General features: G+C 42.1%; 1 protein-coding gene across 2 annotated transcripts in view; it reads left to right on the top strand.

Annotated features, from left to right (window-relative positions):
• The window catches only part of SATB2 (SATB homeobox 2), a 185,688-nt gene that overhangs the window by 39,399 nt on the left and 118,550 nt on the right, over positions 1-27,739 (top strand). For both annotated transcript variants that reach the window (XM_066575682.1, XM_066575681.1), the window contains exons 3-5: positions 2,665-2,823; positions 23,943-24,069; positions 25,611-25,734. In XM_066575682.1, the coding sequence (XP_066431779.1) occupies positions 2,665-2,823; positions 23,943-24,069; positions 25,611-25,734 (410 nt within the window). The remainder of the gene's footprint in view (positions 1-2,664; positions 2,824-23,942; positions 24,070-25,610; positions 25,735-27,739) is intronic.

Raw genomic sequence — 27,739 nt, forward strand, 5'->3', positions numbered from 1 at the left:
TTAAACATGATAGCTTCCTTAACTCCTTTGCTGCCAAAGGGGTCGGCGGCACATTGAAAGTCTTGCTGGCAGCCAAGTGGTTGTAACATCTATTTTTCAGCTAATGACTTTCCTGCAGATGAAAATAAAATGTCCATATAAAAAGATGATTTATTAGCAAAAGGCTGAGACATGGAGGAGACGCATTAATAAGATCCAGACATAGCCATGCAGAATCTTCCTATTTTTCCTATGTTATGTATGAGAAATAAAATAAGCATTGCTTGCATATAAAAAATAAGGAGCCTTGACACGCATAGTCTGTGAGAACGGGGCTGATGAGAGGAAGAACAAGGAGGTGTAACAGTGGCTGTTAAATCTTGGAAAAGTTTTATACAGCGTGTATCTGGTCTCTTTTAACCTACAATGTCTTCTTTACATGGCATGGTCAAGATGCTTACAGTATAATAGGTTCTTTTATCCAACGCTATTTGAATTGATAACATAGAAATCAGCACCAAAGTCATCTCTTTTTCATTTAGTGCCTGAAATGTATTAAAACTGGTACAAAGGAGAACTGGAGGAAACTCCCATATCAACCAGTGAGATCTGAGTTGGAGAAATTCTCCTGCTTCTCAAGGTTTCCGGATGTGGTCCTCAACGATCAGCCCTTAAAATTCAGCTTGATACTTTAGATGTCTGATAGGCAATTGCTTATTTAACCCTTTCCAATCCAATTTGTATCCTGGTTTTCCTAGGGGGCTTACTCTTTTTCTGCCATTATACAATGGCGCTATATGCTGGCTAAAGCCAGTACTGCATGAGGTGACACATTGGATAGGCTCCGACAGCAGAGAGGCTGGCAACATGCAGTAAGAGAACCCTGACGGACGTCTTCCAACAGCCTTAAATCATAATGTCTGCAGACGTCAGACAGTGGATTGGAAAGGGTTAAAGGCTTTCTTTTTCTCCCTTCACAACCAGTCCCTAATATTCTTATCTACAATGCCTCTTGCCTATTTCCCTTCATCCCCATCACCTCCACACTCACAAGATGGCTTTACTCAAGACAACTATTGGCCAAAAAATTACTTAAGCAAGCAATTTTGTAAGTGATAGTTGCCTTGTGTAAACACAGGACCCCCACAGGGTATGGAGCGAGAAATTGCTCATTAGTCACTAGTTGCTTCGTTTCAGCTGATTGAAAACAATGTGACTAGTGACCAACTCTCGTTTAGTGGAAACAGTCCTTTGTTCATTTTTGAACCACGGCCTGTTCACAGAGAATGGAGACGCGCAGCCAGAAGACATCTCCACACGCTAGACATCAAGTAAGTGAATGACTATCACTCCTGTGGGAAAGTGCAGGAGCATCTTGGAATGACTGTTGAGCACTTTTACGCCCAACAGTCAACCCATGTAAAGTTACCCATAGCTGTAGTAGGGTCCTTCTAGCTCCTGCAGATACTCTTCTGGTTCTGTCCCTTACCTGGGCATCTGTTACACAGTGTAGGTTCATTCCTCACGAATGTGCTAAAGGGAAGTGATCAGTAGACCCCCAACACTTACAACGTAATCAGTCCCTTGGATACTGCATCCAGTTGGTCACCCAACTAAATGGAAAAAAAGAGCATTGTTCTTATCCATAGATGCAGCAACTTTCCTCATTTACTCCCTAGGTGTCTGCCTTCTTTACATACACCCTGCTCTTTTTAGAGAATTTCAAACATAAGAAAACAAGATGGTCGTATCGAGAAACTGCATTTCTATAACATAATTGCTAATGTAAATGTTTCTATAGATATATATTTCATATATATTCAGTTTGACTTGTTCTCTGTACATGTCTTGGTGTTGGCAGTCCATTATCAAAATATCTTAACTCATTGAAGTCCAAGTGCTGCAAATATATGATGCTTGGTCCTGGGCTTTAATCCTTCACTACAGTAAAAAAAAATGGCACAAGAATAAGATCTCTGCTCCTGCAATCTAGCAGCAGTAGGTTGAGTGCTCAGCTGTCAGACACAGCCGAGGACCTGGAGGTGGAGACAGGCTGTGTGTGCTATGTAGTGAATAGAGGAAGTGACAGTACTATTTCCAGTATGGGACCCAGCAATCATGTGATCGCCGGTGATCCTCAGAATGTCAGAACTGCAGGGTCTTGGAAGACCACAGCCCAGTTCTACCAGTGACTGCTGTCACTATAAGAGGATGTTTTCCCATGCACCTGGTGCTCCTATGGATGCTGCTCCTATGGACACCCCAGTTAATATTAAAAGCTATGAAATAAAAAAAAATTGTAAATGTTCCCCATAGGTCTTAAATGACATCATGGGGGACGTAGATGTTAAAAAAAAAGTAAGAAAAAAAATTACAGCGTAATTTGCAAATATATTAAGGAAAAAGCAACCCACCTCCCACACCAACCTAAACTGTCACCACATGTGCCCCGTAATCTGAGACTATACAGGTTATACAATTATAGTGAACCTATCCCTGTACTTTATTTTAGTGAAAATAAAAAACTATAAATTAAAAAAAAATCTTCTTTTTTTAAGTTTTCGTACAGATGACCCCTAACAAAATAAAAAAAAAAAATAGGCCATAAAGCCACCATATGTGTAAAATTGCTGAAAAATGTCTGGTCTTTAAGGGGTTAATTAATGTCAACACTTCTCTTCTCAGGACTTATGCTGCCTGTTTTTTGTGTGGTGGAGCAAATGGACAGCCGGGAAGAACATGCCGAGTTTGTTCTGGTACGGAGAGATGTCCTTTTCAATCAGTTGGTAGAGACGGCTCTTCTAGCCCTGGGATATTCTCACTCGTCTGCGGCTCAAGCACAAGGTATGATAGATCATGAAATTGCTTTTAGTGTCTTGACTTCTGGATGGTAAGATGACTTTTCTCTTTGCAAGGGCCATGATCGTCAGTGATGATTACTATTTTATGCTGTAAAGCTGGTGAGTACACTGATATAGTACATTTCCACCTAAAGATAGAATTAGAATTACCTGTAAATATAAATCATTTAATTGTCCTCTTCTGTAGTGATGGGCGAACTTTGGAAAAGTTAAGTTCAACTGGTTTGTTAAACTTTTATAAAAAGTTCATTTCGGTCCGAATTAGCATGAATCAAACCAGAAGTTCACCAAAACCCCCAAAAACTGGTTTGTAACACTGCCCAAGAGCTATAAAATCCCTGTATAACACTCTGAAAGTATTATACAGGCATTCTATGACTCTTAGTGTTATACACCAGTGTTCAGGACTAGTGTTGAGCAAACCGAACCAGTAGAACCCCGCTTTGGGTAAAACTTTGCAAAAAGCCCGATTTGGGTTTGTGCCAAACTGAACTTTTAGCAAAGTTTGACCCGAAACATGGTTCTACTGGTTTGGTTTGCTCAACTCTACTCTTCTCTCATGTTGTTAGGGATTCTATACAACTATTTCATGCTATATCTGCAGCCATTAAAGCAGACGAATTGTCACGTAGCTTTCCAAGAAAACTGAATGACAATCTGCCTAGTAATGCAGTGATACAAGTCTTCCCCATCCTCCATATTGATAGATCAATGGACAGTCACACTAACTAAGAGTCTAGGACAACTGTCTGACAACATCTATAAAAATGATATCCGCAACCACTTGTGTTTGTTATTTTTGACAAACAGGTAATTTTTGGATAGGGAGTTTACGTTGAGTGATTTAGTGACGTGTGTACTCGCCAACAATAGAAAATGGAAAATGACTATCACCCCCCAGCAGAAAAAAATATAGACCTTTAGTTATATTAGTGGCTCTTAGATATCTGCAAGCAAGCTGTAGTAGCTGACATGACAGTATCCTTGTGCTTGCAACAGCTGCCCCCCAAAAAGTATACTGGCACTCTATATATGCTCGCATGACCATTTGCCAGTCCCTCGTGTCTCCATAAGAACCTGCCCCAGTTGCACTATCACCATTCACTATTCGGAGCCATGGGTTGGTTGTTGCCATGGGCAATTGCTTTTACTGACATCACCCTTATGGTGTAGCATATAGTGCACAATCATACAATATCCACCACTCTGAGCTGATTTCAAAACATTTTTCTGCCTTCATAACCCCTTTGAGTGAGAATAAGGGGTGCAAGCATTTGAGTGCCTATTGGTATCCCTTTAAAGGGGTTGGGCCAAGGTGCAAAACCCCTCCCAGAATGTTTGCCTTGGGTAAACAGTTGATTCCACTTGTGGCAACCCGGGCAATCAGTTAATTCTGCAATAGGAAGCTATGGCCAACAGCATTTTTTCCCTGCATTGATCGGTGCAGGGAAATATAGTATTACCGAATGGTCATTCCCATGAATGGCTGTCCTATAATACCAGGACAGCAGAAGGTCTGCCAGAACTGGTTCTGCTCTTACCAAATGTCTCTCTGTTCTGGGCCATAGAAGAGGATCCTGAGAAGGGGACCAATCTATAATGTTCTTATGTCCTATGCACAACCCCTTCAAGTAATGTCTGGTTACATGCTGCACTGGTCACACGCCACTTAGGCAAGCCCTGATTCACATTTATCAGCTATCAATGTGATGGGGCCCAGTGCTCGAACCCTCTTTGATCTAACATTTCTATTGCATATCCAATCAACTCAATGCAATATAACTGTGTAGAATTATACGGACTGGGAACCCCACCACGGCTTCAAGTTTCGTATTTTATAAATGGTCGCCTTCCTTGTGAACTTTCTTCATGAGACGTCAAAAAACTTTTTCCCATCCTTCATTTTATTGTACAAATGTGGTCTTAGGTCTTCTCCAATTGTCTAGGTTAAATATTTTAATACACAGCCATGTCCCCAGTTGGTATTTGTAACAGTGCATTTGCTGTCTGGGAAATTATAGTTCCATCTTTTATGACTATTTCCATGCTGGAAGCAAACAACAACATGCTGAATAATGCATAGTTTTGTAATTGTCCCATTCTTCAACCTATTAAGATGACCTTCCTAATAGTTTTTGAAGACTTGCATGCCAACAATGAGTGCCCAGTTAAGCCTGCGTAGCTAGGTACTGCTGGGCTATAAAGCAGTTTATTATTGTGTAAGGTAATATTTTCCTTTGGATTGTGTCATATGAACATGGTTAGCAGCTCCAAATAGGAGTGAGTCACACACCACACTTCCAATGGGGCCTTTGTCCTCTTCAATTACACATGAATGTAAATCTAATTGTATTTATGGTTGGACTTCTCATAGCTTTGCTGTTTAATCTAATATTGGAATAACATCTTTATGTCGCAGCCCTTGGAGGCAGAGTTTTATGGTTGGTCTTTGGTATTCTGCAAGAGAAAATATGCGGAGAAGAAGAATGTATCAAGCTGTAATTAAAGTCTTTATAAAAAGCCATCATTACAATGAGCAGAGCATTAGAGACGGGGACAGGTTGCGGATCCTTGTGGAAGTCATTGTTCCTTAAAATGAAGATATGGCTTTCAACCAAACCAGACTAACCACCTTACATGGATTTATGGGTTCCAGTTAGGTTAGTTACATTATAAGAACTGGATAAAACAAATGCAATCCCCCTTTTAGTTTATTGCTTTCTCAAGAGCTTGCAAAGCATCTAATTAAATGTTGGGTTTAAATTGCTTTCAAATACCATATCAGATTGTAGATGTTCCTACAACCACCAGTTGTGACATTTAGATTTTTTCATATTTTTGCCAGACGTAGAAAAGTAACATTGGTGAATTTGCAATTTGGCACAACTTGCCATAATCATGGCTGGTTAGAAGGTTTTTAGAATGAATTACCAATGCAAAGGTCAGACAGCAAACATGTAATCAATCAAACACAGATCTACATAGCGTCAACTACATCCACCTCCATGTTGAAAAGACCAGTAGGGATTCCAACTCCATTTATAGCATGCACTTGTATTGTCTCATTGAAATGAGTGCGATTTAGGTTCCACCGTCAAGTCCTTGAACGTTCAAAGCTACTTTTCGTTCTAGTGAAGAGAGATTCTGCTTGTACAATTCCTACTACATTAGCAGCCAGGACCAAAAGCATCACATTATCAGCCATAGTTGTGTCCTATTGAAACAAAGGATACTCAAACACTTATTTGAGAGAACCACTCATAGGCTGAGGTTATGGTATACGGCAACAGTGGCCAAGCAGTAGATTGAAATTCTACCAGGTAGACATAATTAAGGGGAGCAGTGGAATGTTGGGCCACCATATATTTGAATGCCAGCATGCATATTAACACCCTATTTTAGTAAAATGATAATCGGTGTTTTATATAGAGACTCTATGACAACTGATATATGCTTTAGCAAGGCACAAGAAAAGTACAGTGAGGTCATATAGCATATACATAAAGAATACATGGCTATGGAGCAATAAGTTGTGCTTTATCTATAATAGGTAGTGATGAGCAAACTTTGAAAAGTTCTATTCGACTAGTTCACCAAACTGTTGGAATAAGTTCGGTTCGGTCCGAATTACTTGAACCTAAAACAGGTGTATAACGTTGTCTAAGAGCCATAAAAGCCCTATATAACACACTTATATAGGGCTTTTATGGCTCTTGGACGGTATTATACAACAGTGTTCAGTACTAGTGTTGAGCGAACCGAAACAGTTGAACCCTGTTACAGGTAGACCTTTTCTAACAGCTCAGTTCGGGTTTGTGCCAAACCCAACTTTTAGCAAAGTTCAACCCTAAACTGTTTTGGTTTACTCAACACTAACTATGGAGTATCTGAAGAAGGGAACATTTTCCTGGCACGACATCTGCCTTTCTCTAGTCGCCTGGTAGATCACGTCACTTACCCTCCACAAAACGTAGATCCCATTCCAAAAAAATGCGATAACACTTGGTATACTATAGTATATCTGATATAGGACATTTTCTAATATTGCAGAGTTTGTATGTGAACTTTTTTCCACATTTTTAATAGATGATAATATGTTTACTGTCTGAGAATTAGTCAAGCTCTTATCCCTAGGGTCAGAAAAAAGCCAGGATTCAGGGGCAAACACACAGGCTCTTTGTGCACTGAATGTTTTAGACTCTAATTAATCGATTCCTTAAATTCTAAAAGTTGCCGGACCCTTCAGAGTTTACTCGGACTATCCAGTTTTTATCTTTTCTAGTCAGCTTAAATCCTTTAGAATGTTCCATGGGTAGCCTTCATATCTTGCAGATTATTAGCATTATATTACAGATGACATCCAGAGACAGCACTGTTGACCCTTACAGATGCTTATTTTCTGTATAAGAGGAGCATTGCAATATACAGAAATCACTGATCAAACACAACTATTCATGATTTCATTTAATTCTGTTTTGGTCCTCTGTGTTATTTCAGTTTGACGTCCCTGCCTTAATCAATCCACGTCAATTAGTAAGAGCATAAATGCAGTTCTTTCAGTACTGAGCTTGCATCTCCAGCACGGTGAAGATAGTGTTATATCATGTATGTCAAACTGGTTAGACTCTGCATGGGGAAGTTACTAAAGACTGGGGTCTTACGTTATGTTTTAGCAGCAGTGAGAGGGAGAAAGATGTGCCAAATTTTTTAAAGGGCACACGCTACTTTTTAAATTAATTAAATTCTTTAAAAACATTTTTTTGAAAGGCACACGCTCATCTGGAATACTGTGTCCAGTTCTGGATAACCCAGTTAAAAAAAAAAAACATAGACAAACTGGAGTAAGTTCAGAGAAGAGTTACCAAGATGGTGAGCGGTCTGCATATCATGTCCTATGAGGAACGGTTAAAGGATCTGGGAATGTTTAGCTTGCAAAAAAAAAAGGCTGAGAGGAGACTTAATAGCTGTCTACAAATATCTGAAGGGCTGTCACAGTACAGAGGGATCAGCCCTATTCTCATTTGTACAAGGAAAGACTAGAAGCAATGGGATGGAACTTAAAGGGAGGAACACAGATTAGATATTAGAAAACACTTTCTGATAGTGAGGGTGATCAATGAGTGGAACAGGATACCCCAGGAGGTGGTGAGTTCTCCTTCAATGGAAGTGTTCAAACAAAGGCTGGACAAATATCTGTCTGGGATGATTTAGTGATCTTGCACTGAGCAGGGGGTTGGACCTGATGACCCTGGAGGTCCCTTCCAACTCTACCATTCTATGATTCAGTTTGGTACATCTTTAATTGTCAATGGTATTGATTCAAAGTAACCATTAGCTGGCAACCAGAGGAATATTGCTCATATATCTATGCATAAAATAGAGTCTCTTCAAGCCCTGTTAGGTATCCATCTCTGAACGATTCGGGGAATCTCCCACTTGAAGCAAGGGTTAGAAGGTGGGAGCTTCCCCGCAACATTACACAAGTGTACAGACGCTCCTTTCTCTCCTGCAGCGTCTCCACTCATCAGATGGATCCTTACATGCTGTATGGACATTCATGATCCTAAATGGCCTGACAACTGCTGCTATTGGACGTCTTACACCACTGGTGAAGATGTATCTTGTATGCATTTGCTGCTATTAGCTTGCTATAACATTGATATATAAAGCTACAATATTCATTTGCAAAAGCTATTTGTCGTGTATCTTTTCAAAGATGCATATTTTTCTATCTTAAAGCCAAAAATGCAAATCTTTGCCGATCTGCAGTATAATTTCTAGCCAGTTTATTGCAAAAATTATAATGATTTAGATTGACCATAGAGACCTCCCCTCTTTTAATAAACCCTGCCAACTTCTTTCTAAAAAAGTGCTAATATTCTTGGGGGAAAAAAACTAAAAAAGTTGCAAATATGGCAATATAAAGATGGTTTGTATGGTTTTAGATAGGGCTTATATATGTTGTCTAGTATAGCTGCAATGCAATGCTCAAAATAATGCCACCCCAATACCCAAATAGCACAGCTTTATAGTGCCTAAATAATATCGTCATACCGAATCAGTACCGAAATATACCGCCTATATAACTGCTTTGCATCAGAGACATGTAGTTGCTGCAAACCTTGCTGAGAGTGGGGGACACAATGTGCTATACAGTAGAGTCTGATGGCGTATGTTATTTACATCAGGTATTAGGGGTTAGGAAATCAAGTCGTGCCTGTTGCTCAGGGCATGTGTGGTGCTAGCTCAAGGCCTTAAGGTCTTCAAAACCACGTTAATCAAACAAGAAGTTTTAATGGGTTATTGATATAGTTCATTGGTTGGGGTCCCCCACTTCGGACCTGGGCCAATCAGCTGATCGGGTGCCAATTGTCACCGCCACAATACATTGCACGTAGCAGAAGTAGATCATTCCAACCCCTGTATAGACACTTACGCTACTAATTGTAGGTGCAGTTCCCTTTAAAATCAATGTCAGCTGCGCCTGCAATAGAAATTACCCGAAAAACCCTTTTAAAACTTGCAAGATGTACCGTGTGTGTCAATTACAGAAAACGTTTTCTTGCTCGAATTTTATTTTTTGTCTGGAGAGAAAATGGATTTATTGGCAGAGATGTACTGAGAGGTCAGAAGAGTTCTTAGCCAAATTCTGTATTATTTTCTAGACGATTTTGAATGTCTATATAAACTACTGTAGAAAACCCCTAAAGTAAAGCCAAACTCAACTAAACAGAGGTATTTGATCTTAGTACTCTTGCCTTTCCCTTATTTACTCTAATAGGCCTGGCTTCGCAAAGAGCAGCTGTCAGACCAACAAGTCCGTTCTATGGTGTAGCTAATGTCTATGTGTTTCCCATGTCCATTGGCTGATTATTGCCCCAATGAGCACCTATAGGCAATAGAGCAAGTGGATGGGTGCTCATTAAATTTTACATTTACCTACTGCAATTATCATGTGGCAGTTTTAGGAACCATCGTTTAGGCAAACGTTCATATGAACCAGTATGCATTGTTATCGGTCGCACATCCCTGTTTACTCGAGGAGGTGGCCTGCCAATAAATGATCATTTTTATGCTCACTTAAGAGATTCAATGAATGACAAACTAGCATTTTATTGCTCGCTGTTCATTTGCTCCGAATATTTACACTGGACAATGTTTGGGAACCATTGTCCGTCCAGCTCATCATTGGCCCATGTAAAATGGTCTTAAAGTGACCCTTTGGGCCGGGAGAAACAAAGATGGCTGCACCAGCTTCTCTGACTGCCTGATTTACACCGTTCATTAGTATGCATAATTAGTATAAGACACTACACCTGCTTTGATTGGCCAGTGTTGTCCACATGAGCAGTACTAACCGGTCATGGCAGTGTCTTAGACTACTGATGCATACTATGCACAATGTAGTCAGAAGTGGAGTAGCCTCTTTGTTTCTCCAGGAGGGTCGCTTTAAATGACATCATTCATATGTATCTCCTACATTAAGAGGAATATTTATAATTATCTATTACACTGCATTACCTTCACTGCATCTTACTATCGTCCCTTGTCAATCTCATGAATGATCTATTGATCTCTGTAATAGATACATGTTAACAAGTAAACAAATCAGGGATTCCTAGTGTAATATCCTTACTGTAGATGCATTTAATATATGAAGAGGCGCGTATTTCTTCATGTATTAGGTGCATCCTACTTCAGGCAAAATCCTATAAAGGCCAATGTTTAAAATGCCGGTCTTAATAAATTTCCCAGATAGAGTTTGATCATGGATACAACTGGTTTGTTACTGTCAGATTCATACACAATCTTCTGTAATGCCGTAAGGTAATGGACAAGCCACCACCTTATTAATCATGACTGCCAGTATAATGTTGGTGATTTGCCATCACCTAGTGAGTAAACTCCACTGTTATATTGTATAGGGTTGTGCTCTGTCTATATAACCTGCATCAGGTGACCAAAGTTGAAGGTCCTTAAGTTAATAGCTGCGAGAGACATTCTAAAAAAGGCAGATGAGAGCACCGCATGGTCAGTCAGCTAGTGAGCGTGACACGGCTCAAGCTAGAGCGAAGTGGCAGAGGCCATTCTGAGAAGAAGTGCGGCATGTGAGGCAGCATGCCCTGCTTGGGGTTCCTCCCTGCACATGCCAAGCAGTGGGAGGAAAGAAGGAAGGGTCCTTAGACAAGGCCTTCTACAATGGTAAAAAACAAGTGAAGTATGGGAGACTTGTAAGGAAAGCAAAGGGGCCATAACAGAGTGTGGCCTGAGGGATAAGGAGCCCAAGCAGACTGGGGGGCCAGTGCCCGGAAGAAAGACTTGGACATCAGCAGCTGCATTAGTGAAGGTGGGCAGCAGATGCTGACTATGCAGCCCAGCCAATGGACAGATGACCAGTAGAGAGAACCTAAGATCAAACTACAGAGGACCCATGTGGCCTACGGCAGAAAAGCACCAACTTGTGGAAGAACAGGAAAGCTCCCTCCTAGCCATAACCTTAGATGACATGGCTGCAGACCAGGCCATGATGACCAAATTTACAGGGTCCAGTGAGAGACAGCGGTAAGAATGGGTGAGAAAGATGGCAGATTGGTATAACACAAGACGCAGACTGAGTCTGGAGGCAAACTTAACATAGCCCCGGTATTACAATACCTCTATATGAAATCGGAGATATATGAAGGCACAGTGGATGTCTCATGCACCTCTATGGAAGCCCAATCACCAGAGGTTTCTATGGAAGCTCATGAACCCCATACATGTGCAACTATGCTCCATAGCAGTGAGCATAGTTGCACATATGGCTATGTGAAGAAGCCCTCAGTGTGGATTTTTGCGTGCAGAAAGCACCTTATGTGATTCTGTCCTACAGCTCACTAGGAATGTATTTGTCATATATCCGGGACTGAATAGATGGTGGATAAGGATGATTGATAAAGTTGGTCACCACTGTATAGTAATGTATATATCACATTACATATATTGCAGGACATGAAGATCAGCACAAATGTGAATGCCATTTAGCCTCAAATAGGAAATATATTTGTCTATCAGAGCTGAATCTGTAGATTTCTGAAATAATGTACCATATATCAGTGTCGAACTTCTAACAGAATTGAGCGGCGTTCACCACAAAGCTTCTAGTCATCTTCTTTCAGTACATTTTCTTGTGTTTAGGTGCAAAATTTTACATGTCCCTGTAATACAGAAAGCAAGAGGCCTTTGTACCTTTGTAAGGAGCCCCATACTGCAGAGCAGATTCACCTGTTTATTGCTTTTCAAAAACTCTATTCTATCCATGAAAAATATCTCGGTGGCCTATCATCAGGACAAGTCATCAATAGTTGATCGGAGGTTCATCACTCGGAATCAGCTGTTCATGCGACTGGCGCGTTTGTGCAACAAATTGATTTATGCAGGAAGCAGACAGCTCCGTTCTTACTACAGTGGGCCAGGCTAAGTATTGCAGGCCAAGTTCCCAATGAAATGAATGGGAACTTGTTCTGCAATTGGCAAGCCTGGCCACTGCAGTAAGAAAGGAGCTGTTTGCTTACTGCAAGAATCAGTGCAGTGGACAAGCATGCTGGCCTGGAGAACAGCTGATAAGCGGGGGATTCGAGGCAATGGACCCTAGCTGATATACTATTGTTGACCTATCCTGTTGTAAGGACATCAATAGTTTACAACGCAGCAACCTCTTTAAAAAATACTACAAAGAAATACCACATAGCACCCAGATGGATATATCCTGAAAATGTGTTACTATAATACGGTTTTGTTGAGTCTACTAACCAGCCACCATCTAAGGGACTACAGCTGGCACTTTTATTGGGCATTGTGGCTGTCACTATTTTAGTGTCACTGTGTGTTCTAGAGATCAGCAGCCCTGTGCGTTTATCAGGATTCAAGTTGAGCTTTTGGGGTAAAAACTACGAATAACACTTTCCGATATCAAGATAGGTATCGCAACAATGTGGCAAATACATGTGATCACAGAATGATAACTTGGTACTTCATATTTACCAGTCATGGTAATGCAACTGACATATGGTGGGTTGCCCATGGTTAAGCCGAACACCGGAGGTCCTGCTACCTATGCACAATGAACAAGTGATATTTTAGGGGAGCACCGAGGAATTGCTTGCTTATCCCACGACTACTTTAACATGTCTTACTGTCAGAGGCGTAACTTGAAGCTCCTGCGTCTCATGCAAAATCTGTAACAGGGGCCCCAACTATAATGCTTTATTCATAGTACTAGGCTCCCTATATGAAGAAGAGAGGCCCTAAGGCTCCTGGGCCCGGGTGCAACCGCACCCCCTGCATCCTCTATAGTTACGCCCCTGCTTACTGTATATACAGGCTATTACAAAGCCCTTTACCACCCAGACCCTCTCTTTCATCATGAAGTTTTGGAAGAATCTACTACTGTTTGTTGATCTGCTTCTACTTTCAGATTGACACTTGTCTGGTTTTTATGATATCTTAGTATTAAAAGCTTTTCCCAAACGCAGCAAGAATTTTAAGATGGGTTTTGGAACTGTTCTGTAGTTCGATAGTCCCCTGAATGTTTATTAGTCAATTATACCCCCCTATTTATCCGATCCCATTTACCCAAGCCATTTTATAAATAGGTTTTATCCATGTATTGCACTTTCATATCAGAGCATGAGGACATTATCATCAAAATGGCTTCTTTGCTTGCAAAGACTAATTTAACAGGCATCTTTTAATTTGCTTCACTGCTTTGTGGTCTCTGACACTGTACATTATACATCACATGAGGAGAGTTAGGATAGATTTATCCATCGCTTCGGGATAATGGGAAAAGAACATAAAACTTATGCTCTTACTTCAGTGTGTATTAGGAGCCATATTTTGTTTGCTATTCTCTTATGGAGCACATTTAATGGATGGCTGTCAGAATAGTCTGTACATTCAGCTGTCAATGCATTTTCCAACCTCCAAGCTCGAGGGCAATGTATCCTCTTAAATATGTCATATCTAATTATTGCCCATTATGCTGTATGCCCATGCTTCTTGTAGTGGGCACATTATTATAGAATGAGCGTATATTGCCCTGTACAACGACAGGAGAGATGATTCACCTAGAAAGGTGCAGTACTGTACACGGAAGTGCGGATCGTGCATCACGGGGAAAGGATGTCTTTGTCCTGTGGCGGTCCGTATTGTCATTGCTTTGTGGCACTTAGTTGTCACTCATCTTCTCCCGAAATTTTCTAGGAAAATTGTCACACTGGGTTTACCAACTGCTGCCCATCGTCTTCCAGCAGTTTTTTTCTTCTTTACTGAAAACTTGATTCTGCAAAATGTAGTCCCATAAACACGTTATTTATGAAGTTGTACCCCAGTTCCACCTGCATTCCTCAAAATTGAACTTTGAGTTGCTGCAAGCATCTTGTTTTGGTGTGTTGGCTGCAGAGTGGAGGTGGGATGTCATCACTATATTAACCCCGATCCACATGACTGCTCCTTCGTTTTCTTTTACAACTTATGGTTCGGAGTGAATGTAATAAACAGTGGCATACAAGCTGTCCATGGACGGCACTTCCCGGTGTGGAAGACTCATATGAACTTACAAATGATATTGCCTTCTTCCTGATACTGCAGACGGCCCCTGAGGTATCGTCTTTCAGAAATCCCACAGTTGCCCACAACCCTGCTACAACATTTCCTGTGGTGTGTGGACTGATTGGTCAGCAGGGAGGTTTTCCCCTAGCCGGCCAATCAGCCATAATAGAAGAGTATTTATTCTGGGTCCGCCTCTACATGGGCGCTGGTTATTGTCCTGCCTGAGATGTTTGGTGAGGCAGCAGACTCCTGTCAGCTAAGTACCTGTTGCTGTATATTCTGTGTGAGGCTTATTTACTTCTACTTATATAGTGTGTTATATACATTGCTCTTTCCATCTGTATTAAACATATTCTCTATCCTCCATCTAGGGACAGACTAGGCCCCCTAGGCTCCGGATATGTGGCCGCCCCTATTGGAGTGATCACCCTGCTTTTAGGCGGGGTCTGCCACACTAAAGTTGGCTAGGGATAGCGTTCCCAACCCCATATTTCCGTTACTGTTATTAGTCCTATCTTGTGTTCCCCACATTTTGGTGATATAATATATGTCTACAATGGTCCATTGGGGACATTAATTACACTTTTGTCTGCTGTATTGCTGACGTCTATGAGGAGCGCCATGCTTGCACCCTGCATGAATGTGACACACCTGCTGCTTACATAATACCTCTGTACCTCCCAGCATAGCTTTGTGCCCTGGACAATGCTAATTCTTAGACAACCTGTATACAGGCAGAGATTCCCTAATATTGCACATCCTACTCATAGGGAATGTGCCAACACAAAATGAACTATTGTTTAAACCAAGTTTTTATGTAAAATGTATATATTGTTTAGCATCTTTTTCAGAATTTTCCATGTAACTATGTATAGTTAAAAAAAATCTAAGTACTTTGCAGTTTTCACACTGACCACTAAGCCAAATAATAGGCCTACACTTCCTATTTTGAAGAGATCACTTTTTTGTAGTCATCTCATTATCATCACTGGCAGGATTACAATGAAAGTAAGACCCCATTTACATAGAATCCTAGAATGGTAGAGTTGGGAGGGACCTCCAGGGTCATCTGGTCCGGGACCCTCCCTGCTCAATGCAGAATTCTACACTAAAAGATAATTGCTCAAAACTTGCTCAAACGACAGTTTGAGTTACAGTTTTGAGCGATCATCTTTGCATACTTTACAGTAGCTAAGTAGCTACTATAGAATATGCAGCCAAAGCGGGACACTGCTGCGACCACTAATAGAACAATACAGCTGTTTTGCATAAGCAAACAGCTGTATTCTTCTCCACTCTGACTGCCAGTGTCCCCACTGTGAATTCACAGCGAGAAACTAGCAGAGAGAATCTTATCAGCGTAGCAGGCTGTGATAACAGCCTGCTCTGCTGATAACAGCTGATCGCTCAATTCTAGCAAACTAGAATTCAGTGATCAGCGACTCATGCACAAAAACTGCACGATGTCCCTGCATTTAGACAGAATGAGAATCGATCAAAAGACGGCTTTGAGCAATATTTGAGCGATTCCTGTTGTGTCCAAATGGGCCATAACACAAATATATAGAGAACACATGATTAAACATTCACAATAGCAGATGGTCACAGCTTCCCTCTTCCCCTCCCTGCAGAATAACCTCTGTAAAGGTCACAGAGCATGCCTACAACACTCTCTCATGAGTCTCCCCCTGTCCATTGTGTCTATGGTCCTTGAGGCTGCTGTACAGAACAAGAAGTCTATGACTGCTATTATCAGGCTTAGTGGCCAGAAAAAGAACTGCAAGACATTGGGGTATTTATTACTATACAGGGACAGCATGGAAAATGATGTCATTTTCTGAGAATTCATTTCCTTTAAACTGTTCAGCAAGTAGTTAAAAGAAATATGCATACACCTGCACTGTGGTTATGGGGTGGTATTGTGGGCACACTAAGACAGTAAACCCAATGAGGTAACCTTGTTCATATGCGGCAGAGGTATTGCACAAATCTCTGCAATGATCCCATACACCTGAATAGAGTTTGCAAAAATCCATGCACATGCTGCAGAAACAATTCCATGTAGACGTATCCAATGGATTTTCAGAAATCCATGCGACAATTCTGCTGCATATCAAAGTACAGGAATAAGACAATAAAATGCAATAAAAAAAGAACATTTTTCACTTTTCTCCCTGAGCTGGTCACTTATAGGCTTTTTAAATTTCTAATTAATAAGGTTTTTAAATTACCACGATGAACACACTATAGCTATATTGTTTCTGTATACTGACATACCAAAAGTCATGGGGCAGGAACTAATATCATATAGGATTCCCTGTAGGCTGGTGAAGTGCAGCAAATTGACATAGCATTGATTACACAAATGGATGGAAGACGTCTGGGGGGATATTGAACCATATCTTCTTCATCCACAGCTCCGTGGTATTTGTAGGTGCGAGCTCTTGAGTACAAATGGACCTTTCCAACACATCATGTTGGGTCAATATAAAGTCTACACCATTCATAGGAACTCTTCCGAATGCTCTTCTAACCAATTCTGGACAACTTGTGGCTGATGGCACAATACATTATGCTGCTTGAATATTCCATCATTGAGGGGTATATGAAGTCCATGAAGGGCTGTAAATCCGATAACTGCTCGATTGGGCTCATGTTGGGCAAACATGTAGTCAACATCATTCGTAGGAACTCTTCAGAATGCTCCTATTAACCAATTCTGGACAACTTGTGGCCGATCGCATGATACATTATGCTGCTTGAATATTCCATCATTGAGGGGTATATGAAGTCCCTGAAGGGCTGTAAATGGTCACCAAGCAGTGAAAAGTAGTGGTTAACGGTCAATGTTTAGTTGGGCCAGTGGACCCAACCCATGCCATGATAATACACCCCACCCCAATATTACCAGTACTCTAGTAACTAGGGTCATACTAAGGAAGATTTTCAAGTTCTTAGCCCTTTCTTGTCTTATCCAAAACCCAGCAATGTCTTAATTAATATAAAAGCCCCTTATTTTCAAAAATGCATTAGTGCCAATGTCTAATGAGTCTGCATATCTATGGCTACATAGAACTGGATCACATTCCATTCAGTAAGGAAATGTCAGTGTTCTTATATATCCTTCCCCTGTGTCAATAACACCTGCAAAGAAGTCCTTGTCTGACTTGGCAATCAATATTCAATTGAGAATTATTAGTTTGGGGAGGATGGCAAGCACATTTTTGTGCTGCTATAAGATGGTATAGTGTAGGGATTTATATCTCACATATGGAAAGGCTGGCACCAAGTCATATGTTTTAGCCTCGCTGGGTACTGAATGTCTTTTATTTCACATGGAAATTGCTAATGACCTACTGCGTGTCTATGAACACACTATAAATTGCTAATTATTTATAAAAAACAGGACTTTAGCTGGAAAATATGTAGAAGCTTTCCAAGTTCACCGCTCTATTATGATGTCACATTTGCCTATAATGCTGCATTTTATAACTCATCAAGGCCTAGGTCTACCTGTATAGTACAGAATGCCTCATTCATGCCAAGCAGTGCCAAAGGCAACTAGCAATTTCATAGCATAGAGCTGGTTGGCAGCATATACAGGGTTTGAAATAAAGTTAAAAGTACAGCGTTTAGCAATGGTGGCATATAATTATAATAGCTGTAATTACTGAAAGTGTTTCATACTTCAAATCCAAGCAGATGGAGTCCATGCCACCATCCTAAGTGTTAGGGTGAAAATGAAGAGAATGTGAGCACCGGGTATTACATTCCCATTGTGAAGCAGACTTCTTTCTCATGCTTCTCAGACAAGTTGGACGAGGAAAGTTTTTGCCATGCAGCGTACTTCTTAATAAGGAAGTGCAGCATTATCAGAGCCAAACGCATGCTATTGACCATGACATGGCATATGTTTATTGTTATTATCATCCAGCCAACCAGATTGAATTAGGAGTGACGAGCGAATGGAATGAAGAAAAAATGTTAAAGGGAAAGAGCGCAGTTACATTTCATACATTGTATCCGATATAGCACAATGGCCACTTTATTAGAGACACCTGCCCTTTCCTGATTGGAGCTCCCCTGTGTTAGATATGTAAGTTTTCCGTGGATCAGTTTCAGTACAAATCCACTTTAGAATTGGAAAATCGAGTGATCTGAGGGACTTCAAACAAGGCCTGGTCAACGGTGCTAGATTAGTCGGAGAACGAATTTCATATGCTGCCAAGCGTGCGGGGTTTTCTCATGCATCAGTGTGGAGAGTATACCAAGAATGGTTTTCACAAACATGAACTCGAGACATTTCAGATTGCATGCGCAAATGTAGCAGTGCTGAGCTCACCTTCAGTCCCTTGTAAAATGACAGATACCTTACATCACCATTGTATCCCACAAGAAGGTTTCATCAGAGGCTCAGCCTGCTAGATCTGTACGTTCTGGCGGCAGATAGTATTCTCTGTTATTAGTATTGCTATTATGTCGTCTTCTGCTGCTTTATTAAAGGGACGTTTGCCCTGCACTTCAAAGGATTTCTTAAGTATTTTTTTTACTTTCTTTTAAAATATAATCATTTGCTCATACACAAGAATTGCAGGTTACTGTATGGGTGCAGCAACAAGACAACATGTGCTGTGTGTTATCTTTAGTAGTGAGCTGTGGGACGAAGGTTACATCAGGGCCGGCTCAAGGTTTACATTGGCCCTTGGGAGTCACAGTGGACCCTCTTAGTAATTTATAGGCTCTACTGTGCCCCCTAGTCATTTATAGGCCTCACTCTCCCCTATTAGTCATTCATAGGTGCCATTTTGCCCCTTAGTCCTTTATAGGCCCCACTATGCCCCCATAGTCATTTATAGGCTCCACTGTGCTCTTTAGTTAATTATAGGTCCCACAGTGCCGTTTTAGTAATTTACATGCCCCACTCTGTCCCCTTAGTCGTTTATAGGTCCCACTTTGCCCCTTAATCATTAATAGGCCCCACTATGCCCCCTAAGTCATTCATAGGCTCCACTATGCCCTTTTAGTCATTTATAGGTCCTGCTGTGCCTTGTGACATATTTATAAGCCCTGCTGGATCTCAAGCAATTATTAAGGCCCCTTTATGCCCCAGCAATAAAATAATAAACTCATTTACCCCCCATCATGCTGCCAAGGCGTCCTTCAGCTATTGTATCATGCAGTACAATGCATGTGGTGCAATGACATCACTGTACCACCTACATGGTGCTGGACGGTGGAGCAGGAAGCACTCAGCTTCCTGCCGTGTCGCTGTCATGGTCAATTATATCTGTGTATTTAAGACACGGATACAATCAATTAAAAAGAATGAGTACCGGATCATTCCCACCCCTGAGTGCGCCCTTGCAGGGTGCTGATGCCTGCTCAGGGATACATTGTAACATAGTAAGACTGAAGAAGTCATATTAGGCTGGATGCACACGGGTGTATTTGCGCTTGAATTTTTGCACATGCAAAAAGTACAGTAAAAAGCACTGTTGTGCGTGAAAATACACGACTTCCATTCTGCAATAACGCAGCGCAAAGACCTGAGCAAATACACTTATGCTCGTGTGAAGCCATCTTGTCCTGCAGTGTTGACCCTATCCCCCGGCGTTGACCCTGTCCCCCGGCGTTGACCCTGTCCCCCGGCGTTGACCCTGTCCCCCGACGTTGATCCTGTCCCCCGGCGTTGACCCTGTCCCCCTGCGTTGATCCTGTCCCCCGGCGTTGACCCTGTCCCCCTGCGTTGATCCTGTCCCGCGGCGTTGATCCTGTCCCCCTAGCATTGATCCTGTCCCCCGGCGTTGAGCCTGTCCCACAGCGTTGATCATGTACCCTGGGGTTGATCATGTACCCCAGCGTTGATTTTGTCCTCCAGCGTTGATCATGTCCCCCGGCGTTGATCCTGTCCCCCAGCATTTATCCTGTCCCCCTGCGTTGATTCTATCCCCCAGAGTTGATTCTGTCCCCCAGCACTGATCCTGTCCTCTAGCGTTGATCCTGTCCCCCAGCGTTGATCCTGTCCTCCAGCGTTGATCCTGTCCCCCGGCGTTGATCCTGTCCCACAGCGTTGATCATGTACCCTGGGGTTGATCATGTACCCCAGCGTTGATTTTGTCCTCCAGCGTTGATCATGTCCCCCGGCGTTGATCCTGTCCCCCAGCATTTATCCTGTCCCCCTGCGTTGATTCTATCCCCCAGAGTTGATTCTGTCCCCCAGCACTGATCCTGTCCTCTAGCGTTGATCCTGTCCCCCAGCGTTGATCCTGTCCTCCAGCGTTGATCCTGTCCCCCGGCGTTGATCCTGTCCCCTGGCGTTGATCCTGTCCCCCGGCGTTGATCCTGTCCCCCGGCGTTGATCCTGTCCCCCTGCGTTGATTCTATCCCCCAGAGTTGATTCTGTCCCCCAGCACTGATCCTGTCCTCTAGCGTTGATCCTGTCCTCCAGCGTTGATCCTGTCCCCCGGCGTTGATCCTGTCCCCCGGCGTTGATCCTGTCCCCCGGCGTTGATCCTGTCCTCCGGCGTTGATCCTGTCCCATAGTGTTGATCATGTCCCTGGCGTTCCGTGTTCTGTATGTGACCTTATTTTATTTATTTTCCTTTGCTTTTTTAGCACCAACATCACAGCAGATGTTTTTTTTCTTTTCCCCTTCATGTTCCTTTAATCCGTCTCCCTTCCAGAACTCTTCTTCCTTTGAAGATAAAGTGATTCTTGAGTGATAAGCAGCGGTTTCTCTACTACAAGGAGCTTTGCTGAGTTTCTTGCCTCATCTCACATAACTTTAAAATCAGTAAATGGTTTCTAGTTTTGTGACGACTCATGTTACTGTTTTTTGGAAAATGTCATCCCTGTGCTTACAGCATCCGTGTGCAGGGATTTCCCAACCGATGACTGCGGCGTAACCAGCCCTCAGCTGCCAATCACACTGAGCACTGCTAGCTACTGTAATTCAGACGGCCGTGTGAGAGTTGCGTCCAAGATTCTCAAGCTGCATTTTTTGTGTGCGCAAAAGCGAAAATGAACCCATTGAAAACAATGAGATCTATTCTCTACGCAATGCGCACGCAAATACACCCTGTGAGAGCGTCATAAGCTCTCATATGAGCCCAATTCTTTTTGTTTGCGTCTTTTTAAAAAAACGTACATCGCACGGACTGCATATGGATAGCGCTGTCGGTTTTTTTTCTCCCCCCCATTGACTTAAATGAGTAATTCTAACAGATCAGAATACGCATGCGATTACTTTTTAACACAATCCGTGTCTGCGTGAAAAAACTTTCTAGAGTGTCTTGCACCCTACAATAATAGGGGTCCGTTAATCGCCCGTACCAAGTCCCCCCTTTTTTTTTTATGGACTAAACAGGCTAGCGTCCCGGAGGTCTTCTATATAGAACGCAGTGTTTATTTTCTCTCTCTATACATGTATCACTTCTCTATTTTCCTTTCTTTGCCTGCGAACAAAGACGCGTTAATAAGTGTCCTGGAATGGCGTCCCGTCCCGATACATTTGGTTTCGTTAGGAAAATTAAACGTAAACATTTTAAATATACTTACAAGAAAATTACCCCGTATGCCAACCTCACAAAAAGCTCTTAAGTACAGTCCCCGCTTTCTCTCTTCACAAATGAACACTCTTTTTGTTTCTCGCAGCGGCGCTGCTTTCAGGCGGAATAATACCCCCTTTAAATGATACATTTTTCTGCATGTGGTTCTGACCAAAATTATAGTGACTCCCGATCTTGGAATCAGATCTGGAGATTTTCTCTGCTCTCTTGTGTTTCTCTTTAAACCCTCCTGTAAATATCGCCTGAGCCTTTAATTAAAGAGAGCCCCTTTTAATCCTCAGGTCTTCAAGTTCCAATTAAATGGTGCCACTTAAGTGTGAGGTCTTTATGGAATTTGTAATATAGGCTTAATAATTAATAAGCACGAGTAATTGTAACAAGCCCTACTGGTAATAACAGACTCCTAAAGAGACCACAAGTATGTTTGGTGCAGCTTGGTCTTTATAAACTAAAAGCTCTCGTCCCATCAACACCTTTTTAAAGGGGTTGTCCCGCGGCAGCAAGTGGGGTTATACACTTCTGTATGGCCATAATAATGCACTTTGTAATGTACATTGTGCATTAATTATGAGCCATACAGAAGTTATAAAAAGTTTTTTACTTACCTGCTCCGTTGCTAGCGTCCTGGTCTCCATGGTGCCGACTAATTTTTGGCCTCCGATGGCCAAATTAGCCGCGCTTGCGCAGTCCGGGTCTTCTGCTGTTCTCTATGGGGCTCCGTGTAGCTCCGTGTAGCTCCGCCCCGTCACGTGCCGATTCCAGCCAATCAGGAGGCTGGAATCGGCAGTGGACCGCACAGAAGAGCTGCGGTCCACGGAGGAAGAGGCCATCTTCAGCGGTGAGTAGAGAAGTCACCGGAGCGCCGGGATTCAGGTAAGCGCTGTGCGGGTGGTTTTTTTAACCCCTGCATCGGGGTTGTCTCGCGCCGAACGGGGGGGGGGTTTAAAAAAAAAAAAACCCGTTTCGGCGCGGGACATCTCCTTTAACTGTTCGGGCAAATGGACTGCTTCCTGTTTCCACTGCATAGAGGTATACAGAGTGGAAATGGCATGAGTGGGGTTAACATATTGGTTAAAGCTGATATTGCTGAGTGGGGAAATGTTAACCTAATTGCTACTCCATTTCTTCAGCTCAACCCTAAACATGAGCATGCTTGGGTTGTCAAGAAGACTATGTTGATATTAGCTTGTCGGAAAATTGACCATGAACGGTTCTATATTGTACAGCATTGTGTATTTCTACCATTAAATGTGCATTGTATATAATAGGGAATACATGATATTGAATGTATAAATCTCTAGCAGGGCAGTAAAAGTATAGGACTACAGTACAAGAGGATTTAAAATAGTATTCCAGGCATTTACTATTGATGACCTATCCTCAGGATAGGTCATCAATAGTTGATCGGCAGGAATCCACCACTCAGGATCCTTAATAATAAACTAAGACTTTGGCCCATTATCAGTGCAGCAAGGCCGGATGTTCACATAGGCCAGTGAGAGCCCAGAATGTAATAGAATGCTTCATTCCCACTGGAATCAACAGAAGCCATGCATTCTATTCGCAGCTCTGACCACCGATGCAGATGTTCGGCATTGATGCACCAACAGTTGGATGAAGAATTAGCTGATTGCTGGAGATCCTGTGTGGCGGGTCCTCACCCGATCAACTATTGATGACCTGTCCTGAGGATAGGTCATCCATAGTAAATGCCTGGAATACCCCTTTAATTCACTTAATTATATAATGCATTTGCATTTTAGTCCTTATTGTATAATGTACAATATTGTAGCCATAAACAGTTACCACAAGACACTGGGTCTATAGTTATAAGATGAACAAACCTTGGTGATAAGAGGATATCCACAAACACATAAATATAATATAGATGTTTGAAAATGTTATGTACAAAGAGTTCCTAACCAGCCATATTCTTTTACAGGAATTATTAAAATTGGTCGCTGGAACCCACTGCCTCTCAGTTACGTTACAGACGCCCCAGACGTGACAGTCTCCGACATGCTACAAGATGTCTACCATGTGGTCACATTGAAGATCCAGTTACAGAGGTGCGTGGTTTTACTTAGGCGTAGCTGAGGGTAAAATAATATGATATTACAATGCCTTGTATGTTCATAATATAGAGATTAGTGTTGAGTGAACCGAAAGAATGGAACCCTGTTTCGGGTCACACTTAGCTGAAAGATCGGTTCTGTGACAACTAGAACCTCGGCAAATCCACTGAAATTATTTCTTCTTCTTCTCTTTCTCAAGAATAGTATGCGCTATAGAAATAGGGATGATTACTATTAAACACATGGAGAACAGGCAAACTCCATGCAGATGTTGTCATTGGTCAGGTTTGAACCTAGGACCCTGGCACTGTAGCGCAATATTGAAAACCATGCTCCTGAAGAGTAAGGAGAAAGAAGGAGAAAAAAGAAACATGGAGGCTCAGTGGTTAGCACTGTAGCCTTGCAGTGTTGGGGTTCTATGTTCTATGTTCTGCTTAGTGATGACATCTGCATAGAGTTTGTATGTTATGCCTCTATTTGTGTAGGTTTCGTCTTCATAACAGTAAGCACCTTTGTTAATATATTGCATACATTTATTAAAGGGGTGGTTCAAGTTGTAAAAACTCTGGACAACCCCTTGCCCATGCATTAAAATAACTGATGGTGATATATTAACTTCACCCCACTTCTACTGTGTTCCATGATGGCGCTCAGTTCCCCGCTTCGGCACACTACAGGGGTGGCAGCCAATAACAAAATTCAGTGATCAAGCACTTAGACTTTGTTATATGCCAGTTTCAGGCCTCGTTCACACGTGCAACAAAGTCGCGCAATTTTTCACACGTTGCGACAATGCTACAAATCGCATGTATATGAAGCCCATGCTTTCCTATGGGTTCCTTCACATTTGTGATATTTTGTAGTATGTGACATTGGGAGTCAGAAACCGTGCGGATTTCCCAATATGCACGTGACTCGCAATGTTTTGTAGCCCATGTTTCCCTATGGACCTTCCTCTCTGTTGCATCGTATCATCACACCAAAACACAATTTTTGTGCGGTGCGACAGTAGGAAATACTACTGTAAAAGCCCTAAACTAAGCTATGGCTGCAGGAAAAAATAAAAGAATACTTTACCTTAGAAGCGCTGTCCAGATCCGCTGCATCTTCTCCCTGGTCCCCTGCACTGTTCTTCATCATCTCTTCTGGCTGGGGATTGAAAAATCCCCGCCTCTTGGAAGCGTTGCCTCTGATTGGCTGATTGCTGTGATGCTTAGCCAATCAGAGCCAGTGCTCAATGAATGGCTGTGATTGGTTCATCGAACTTTTTGCTGAAGTTTGGTGAAACAGCCAAACCGAACTTTTCAAAAGTTCACTCAACACTAGCAGAGACTACGCACAGTACTTGCAGCCATCTGCAGAATATAAAGGCCTTTATGACAATCTGTATGGGCAATGCTCAGCTCAGAGAGGATATCATCAAAATTCACAGCCTCCATCCAGATATTGCAGTAGTAAATTGATTCATGATAAGAAGTATTGTATTGTGTTATATTTTATTATGTATTATATTTATTTTCTCTACCTGTTGTTAGTTGTTCAAAACTTGAGGACTTACCGGCAGAGCAGTGGAACCATGCCACTGTACGCAATGCCTTACGAATGCTGCTAAAGGAGATGAATCAGAGCACCCTTGCCAAAGAATGCCCCCTCTCTCAGGTCAGTTGTTATGAACTCACTCAACAGTTTTTACAATGCATCCATTGTCATATTATGAGTATTATAAAAAGTATTCAAAGACATGGGCCTCAATCATTACAATGTTCCCAAGAGACAGCTGTATAATAGTTAATGTAGTAATAATAATGTGTTGTCTTTCTGTATCCGCTTTTTTTACTATTTCGCGTACAGTCTCCTATAGACACCCACATACTTATATGGTTATGCCTGTTACCCGACAGAGCAAAAGGTACTGTATGGGATGGTTTTAGATACAAACGCTTGACTGCTCAGCAGTGGAGTCTCAGTGTTCCCATATACCTTCAATAGCTGTCAGCCAAATGCTCATTCAGTCAATAGTTATTTCCTCTAGCTCCCCCATACTGAGCATTCATGTGTTTTCAATAAGCAAAGAATGGAAAGCTGAAGCCAGGCAGTTCTTCTGTCAGATAATGTCCAGTGGGAAAAAAGGATTGGGTATTAAAAAGCAACATGCTCGATCCTTCTTTTCCCCAACATCAGCTGTTGGGTAGAGTTGGTTGGACCCCATCCATGCGCGAACGTTGTCCAGTCTCCTATTCTGCTAAAATTGGTGAATTTGGGTAATCTTTCCCTAATATTTATGAGGGCCTTCAGCACCTGTCAAATAACTTAACTCCCTTTTCATTAGATGGGGGATGGGTTAGATGGATTCAAGTGGTGGACCTGTCAAAGAACCTTTTAACTTCCTTTTCATTAGATGGTGGATGGGTAAGATAGGTCCAAGTGGTGGACCTGTCAAAGAACCTTCTAATTCCCTTTTCATTAGACGGTGGATGAGTAAAATGGTCTCAAGTGGTGGACATGTCAAAGAACCTTCTAACTCCCTTTTCATAAGATAATGGATGGGTTCAAGTGGTGGACCTGTCAAAGAATCTTCTAACTCCCTTTTCATTAGATGGTGAATAGGCTAGATGGATTCAAGTGGTGGACCTGTCAAAGAACCTTTTAACTTCCTTTTCATTAGATGATGGATGGGTTAGATAGGTTCAAGTGGTGGACCTGTCAAAGAATTCTCTAACTCCCTTTTCATTAGATGGTGGATGAAGTGGTGGACCTGTCAAAAAAGTTCTAACTCCCGTTTCATTAGATGGTGAATAGGTAAGATGGGTTCAAGTGGTGAACCTGTCAAAGAACCTTCTAACTCCCTTTCCATTAGATGGTGAATAGGTTAGATGGATTCAAGTGGTGGACCTGTCAAACAACCTTTTAACTTCCTTTTCATTAGATGATGGATGGGTTAGATAGGTTCAAATGGTGGACCTGTCAAATAATCTTCTAACTTCCTTTTTATTAGATGGGGGGTGAAGTGGTGGACCTGTCAATAAGCCTTCTAACTCCCATTTCATTTGATGGTGGATTAGTTAGATGGGTTCAAATGGTGGACCTGTCAAAGAGCCTTCTAACTCCCTTTTCATTAGATGGTGGTTGAGTTAGGTGAGTTCAAGTGTGGACCTGTCAGAGAACTTTCTAACTCCATTTTCATTAGATGGTGGATAAAGTGGTGGATCTGTCAATAAACCTTCTAACTCCCTTTTCATTAGATGGTGGATGGGTTAGGTGAGTTCAAGTGTGGACCTGTCAGAGAACGTTCTAACTCCCTTTTCATTAGATGGTGGATAAAGTGGTGGATCTGTCGAATAACCTTCTAACTCCCTTTTTATTAGAGGGTGGATGAGCTAGATGGGTTCAAGTGGTGGACTCTGGGAGATATTTTGAAAGGGGCACCATTTCCCTTTTCAGAGATAGATTAGAACTATAGATGAGCGAGTACACTCGCTAAGGGCAATTGCTCGAGCGAGCATTGCGTTTAGCGAGTACCTGCCCGCCGCTCGAGACAAAAGGTTCGGGTGCCGGCGCGGGGAGCGGTGAGTAGCGGCACTCAGCAGGGTGGAGCAGGGGGGGGGGGGGGGGAGAGATCTCCGTTCCACCCCCGCTCCACCGCAGCTCCCTGCCCGCCATCGGC

This window comes from Eleutherodactylus coqui, chromosome 8, assembly GCF_035609145.1.
Source record: "Eleutherodactylus coqui strain aEleCoq1 chromosome 8, aEleCoq1.hap1, whole genome shotgun sequence".
NCBI classification, from domain to species: domain Eukaryota; kingdom Metazoa; phylum Chordata; class Amphibia; order Anura; family Eleutherodactylidae; genus Eleutherodactylus; species Eleutherodactylus coqui.